Source organism: Orycteropus afer, unplaced genomic scaffold (assembly GCF_000298275.1).
Source record: "Orycteropus afer afer isolate SDZICR_OR568_19922 unplaced genomic scaffold, OryAfe1.0 scaffold00118, whole genome shotgun sequence".
In the NCBI taxonomy this organism is placed as follows: Eukaryota; Metazoa; Chordata; class Mammalia; order Tubulidentata; family Orycteropodidae; genus Orycteropus; species Orycteropus afer.
The window spans coordinates 8,184,034-8,189,730 of record NW_006921705.1 but is presented as its reverse complement, the minus strand read 5'-3'; the positions used below and the strand labels follow the sequence as shown (position 1 = coordinate 8,189,730).

General features: G+C 38.8%; 1 protein-coding gene across 1 annotated transcript in view; it reads right to left on the bottom strand.

Moving 5' to 3' along the window:
• Positions 1-4,236: 4,236 nt before the first annotated feature.
• The window catches only part of LIPN (lipase family member N), an 18,031-nt gene continuing 16,570 nt past the window's right edge, over positions 4,237-5,697 (bottom strand). The window contains exon 9 of the mRNA XM_007944049.1: positions 4,237-4,470. Within this exon, the coding sequence (XP_007942240.1) occupies positions 4,237-4,470 (234 nt within the window). The remainder of the gene's footprint in view (positions 4,471-5,697) is intronic.

The following is a 5,697-nucleotide window of genomic DNA, read 5'->3' as shown; positions in this document are numbered from 1 at the left end:
AGGAGTTTATTTCCTTACAGTTTGGAGGCTTTAAGTCCAAGTTCAAAGTGCCAGGCTCTAGGGGCTGGGTGAAAGCCCCTCAACCTTGGGGTCCCGGTCTGCCTCCTGCTTCCAGCCCACTGGAGCTAGAGGTGTTTCTTCACTCAGACAGCTGCTGGCTGCTGAGACTGAGAAGCCCAAGGTTGAAAAGTAAAAACACACAGTTCCAATGTTACCAAACCACATGGCAGGCCATTAACTTAAGTCCATTGGAAGTTCCAAGTTCGGCAGAGCATAGCAGGCTGCTGAGCAACAACACGGCTGTATGCAAGGTCCAAGTGTGCTGTAGGCTAAAGACCATTCTCAAGCCTTCTTATATATAGGAAGCAGACCACATACCCAAAGGCAGCTACTCAGCTGCTTCCAGTAGATTCCACCTTGGAGTTGATTACCAGTCTCATCATGGGAAATACTACATCCAGCTGCCCAGCCACTCAACCAGGCCCCGCCAAGTTGACACACAAACATAACCTACCACAGTTTTCATTTGCACTTGACATAAAATTTTTAAAGATTATACACATTGTATTTTTGTTGATGTTGTTTTCATTTGGGTTGGCTCTATGGGAGAGGTAACCATGCTGATGGAAGTTTTGATGGAGCTAAAGCCCTGCCGCACCTTGGTACTGGCAGGGGAAGCATTTCCTAATCTATCAAGGTTTAAACATCAGCACCTGAAGGGTGGACAATCTCCTTTCGTAGTGATACAGTCTTGGAAACCCAAGAATGGGCCGCTATGAGTCAGGTTCGACTCAATGGCAGTGAGTTTTCGGTTTGTAAGGCATTTCTTAAATTATATTAGAACTCTAAAATATAAAGAGAACTGTATAAATGTTTGCTAAATGTCAACTTAAGATTTCAGTGGAGGGCTATGTAGTCAAGTTAATAATTTGTAGTCAAGAAATCTTTAGAGAAACTGACATTTCCCCTTGGGACACTGTATATATCAAAGAAAGTGTCAGCACAGAAGATTCAGCTTTTGGTGGACCAGCAATTAATTCAAATTAATGAAACTGAATTGTGTGTTTTCTATTTTCAAGTCACCTTGATAAGCCCTGAAAATGAAAAGATAAGGCCAAAACTTGGAAATAACCCACATGTTGTTCAGTGGTTGAATGGTCAAATGAACTGTGATATCTCCATTAAAAAAAAACAAAACAAAACTCACTGCCCTCAAGTCAATTCAACTCATAGCGACCCCTCCTTGGGTCTCCAAGGCGGTATCTCTACGGAAGTAGATTGCCCAATCTTCCTTCCAAAGAGTGGCTGGTGGGTTTGAACTGCTAGCTTTCTGGTTAGCAGTCACATGCCTTAGGCACTGCACCACCAGAGCATCTCCATACAACAGAATATTATTAGGAAAAGGAACTATCTTGATGTGTATAACAACCTGGATGAATCTCAAGGACATTATGCTGAGTGTAAAAAGCCAATATCAAAAAGTCACATACTGCACGTTTCCATTTATATACATTGTTGTCAATTGTCAATGAGTTGATTCCAACAAATAGACTGACAGGGAATAAAAATTATAGAGCTAGAGAAGAGGGTAGTGGTATCTAGACATTATGTACAAGGAGAGTTTGGGAGTGGATGTGAATATAAAGGGATAGCACAAGGAAGGTTCTAGTGGAAATGGACAGTTGTATATATATACTTTTACAAAGAGAAATGAGGACATAGGATAATATAGTGTCTGGCTAAGTGAAAATCAGTTAAGAGAACTCGTATAGGATTTTTCTTAATCAGCTATTGCTACAGCAATGCATTGTAACAAATGCCTACAAGCATCTCGGTGGCCTATAGCAATGAACACTATCATTCATGCATTCAGTTTGGTTGGGGTAGCTCTGCTTCAGGTTGAAACCAATGGGATTGGCTCAAAGCTGTGGGCTGGGTCTAGGTCCTTTCTACTTGTCTTCTTTTTGTTCGTAAAACATATTAACTAATGTCCAATGCCTACTAAATATTCATAACTTGTAGGCTAACCTAGTAAAGCCACTCCTTCTACGCCCTTTAGTTGAACTGTATGTTTACTAAGAATTTGATATTTGTCCCCAAACTTATTTATGCCTGCTGTACTTATTATAGGAGCTCTGGTGGCATAGTGGCTAAGGCATTTGACTGCTAACTAGAAGGCTGGAGGTTCAAACCCACCAGCCACTCCTCAGAAGGAAGGTTGGGCAATCCACTTCCATAGTGATACTACCTCAGGAACCCAAGGACGGGTCACTATGAGTTGGATTCAACTCCACGGCGTGGTTGTGTTTGCGTTTGCTGTTTGCATTTGGGTACTTATTGTAACTGTTAATTTACTTAACTAACTTTGTATAATTTGATGAAATATGACTGAAAAAAGAAAGTATCATTTGTATGAAAGCTACATTGTACTCTTTGGAAAAGCTCAATAAAAGTAATTTAAAAAATGTAATCAAATTAGATAGTCTCACTTGGTAGAGAAAAATCATGAAAATGTAGAATGACTTAACTCAAAATCGTTCCCTGAGTACTTTTAAACATTTTACAGACATTAAAACCTAAAAATGACAAATTATGGCTTAATTTAAACAACAACAAAAAAACCAAACCCACTACCATTGAGTCAACTCTAACTCATAGCAACCCCCATTGGGTTTCCAAGGCTGCAAATCTTTACAAAAATAGATTGCCTCATTTTCCTTCCACAGAGCAACTGGTGGTTTTGAACCTTTGATCTTCTGGTTAGCAGCCAAGTGTCTTACCCACTATATCACCATAGCTCATTTAGTGAAGAGCAATCGTGTAATACACAACCAGGGATTCAATATATTTTTTAAAAAGACCTTGGTCCTACATGTAAGTATTAGTGAATTAATTTACATTTCCTATTTTAAATTAAAATAAACTATTGAAGACATATATGTTTATCTTTTCTTACCAGTTACATCTTCATAGAAAGTAAAGGACATTTCTAGGTTCACACCATTCAGATATGGAGGAACTAACACTAAAATTCCAATCTTCTTCAAAGTGGCCTCTGTTTCATGCTACTCTTTGAACTTTGTTTTAAATCTTAGAATCAATTTCCTATGTGTTTTAGAGACTTAAATAGATAAAAGGTTAAATAGTGTCAGTGCCTCCCTTGGTTCTAAATTAGGCTTTGTAGGAACTGCTTTAAATGTTACTTGGATACAAATGCAGTAGTAAATTTCAACTTTCATAATGAAAACTTATGTCTGATCGGTTCAGTTTGTCTTTAGACCAAAACAAGAAGATATTATTTCTCAAATTAATATGAATTTAGTAAGTCAAGAATGAATAACTTAAAAAAATACTAATTTAACTTACCCTAGTCATTCCCAGTTTTATACATTTCTTCCTTGCTTGTAACCATAAGATTTACTCCTGCAACACTTAAATTTTATTACCTTTCAACTATACTGTCTCCTTTCAGGCTCCTCCTTATGGACTAGGACTTATTTCACAGCTTGCTTGTAGGTGACAATGATGGCTATTGCTCTAGTTGTCATTTCAGGTAAGCCACAAGGTCACAGCCATCCAGAATATATTCCCAAGTGGATGCCTTGAGAAGGACTTTCTCTCTAACCTCGTACTCCTATACTTATGTTCAATCCTTTGCCAAAAGGGATGGGAAGGGGATATTACTTACATCAACCAAACCAAAACCAAACTCACTGCCACCGATGCAATTCCGAGTCAAAACACCTCTGTAGGACAGAGTAGAACTACCCCATAGGGTTTCTAACGCTGCAAAACTTTGCAGAAGCAGACTGCCTCAACTTTCTCCCACCAAACAGTTGGTGTGTTTGAACTGCTGACCTTTTGGTTGGCAGCCAAACGCTTTAACCACTGTGCCACTACAGCTCCTCATTACTTACATGAAGTGACTGATAATATGTTGGTATTATACTTGAAATAGGAAAGAAAAAGCCCTCTTTTAACTACTCCTTCAATTGTACATTTGTCAAAGCAAAGTTTACTCAATTTGGATTAAAAAAAAAAGTGCTTACCCCTGCCTAAGGGGATAAGAGTCTGTGATTTCAGATACGGAGATTCTTTGAAGAAAGAGGACCATTGTTTAAATAATTCCTACTTTGGATGGCAAGGCGCTGGGAGCACCCTCACTGATGAGTATTTTCCTTGAAGTCTCTTGAGGGCTTGGAAGCATCTTCCAACTGAAAAGTAAATATATTGCATTTAGGGATATTCCTTCATCAAAGCTATGATTTTACTGTATACCCGTTGACTGGCGTCAAGGCCCCAGATGAAATCAAAGTGGTTCCAATCTGGCAATAGTTTGAAGTAACTGAGATTTCTGATTTGAGGGAGTATCCTGTCCACATCCTTGGGTGTTACAAGTACATCATGTCCACCAGCCCAGATAGCAGTAGGCACTTTCATGGTAGTTAAGTCATACAGTGGAGGACGACTCTATGAAAGAGGACAGAAAATACATACATGTGAAGAAGAAAAATCATAGCAAAAAGCAAATCAAATAAATAGAAAGGTAGCACAATGACTATCTAGTATAACTATAGTTCTCTTAGGCCCTGTGGGAGAGAGGAGGGAAATATGCAATGGTTCCCACCCTCAAGGAGCTTGCCAAAAAATAAGCAAGACAAGGTAACTAAATAAATATTTGTATGGTATGTTAAATGCTATATAACACTCAAAATACAATAGAAGTAAAAACATGGAAAAAATTATTTCCAATAGGAGGCTTCACAAAAAGAAATCATTGGAATGATTCTTGAAGGATAGTTGGATTTTGACGGGCAGGAATGGGAAGGCTTCCTAGGAGACAAGATTTTCCAGGCAGTGGTCAGGAATGACAAGTTGTCCAGAGTACCTGGAGAACAAAATGCATGAGCAAGTACAGTAGGATGTAAGGTTGGAAGCAGATAGTCAAGGTCTGAATGAAAGTCTAAAATATTTAGAGATCTTCCAGATGTTTCTGCAGTAAAACAGGGTAATTTTTCAGAGCTCTCTGTCTTAGGAAGAATGGATTGGCATCAGTTTGTGGGATGACTTGAAGAAGGGGTAGGTTGGAAGTAGGTCCTGAAAAACTCTAGACAAGTAGTATGGATGGTCTACAGAGGGGATAATTGAAGCTATAAAGGTGGCTAAATTTGCCAATGGAGAAAGGGAAAAAGCTGTGAAGAATCAAGGGCAATATGGAAAATTCGAGAGTGGTGGGAGGAGGAAAAGCCAGTGAAGGAATAAAGGTAATAGTTAAAGAAGGGAAAGGAAAATAGGAGGGCACTGCATTAGGGACCACCAAGGTGGAAGAATTACAAGGAGACTATGGAAACTGGCATAACATATTTTATAACGTGAGAATGAGCAATTAAATTTAGTAATTAAATATCATAAAAAAAACCCAAACCAAACCAGTTGCCATGGAATTGATTCCACCTCATGGTGAACCCATGTGTATCAGAGTAGAACTGTTCTCCATAGGGTCTCCAATGCCTACTATCTTTTAGAAGTAGATCACCAGGCCTTTCTTCTGAGGTACTTTTGAATGGATTTGAATCATCAACCTTTCAGCGAGTAGCTGAGTGCTTAACCATTTGCACAACCCAGGACTCCATTAAATGGCACTGGTGATTTCAAAGAGAGTAGTTATAATAGAAAGATGAAGACAGAAACTACATT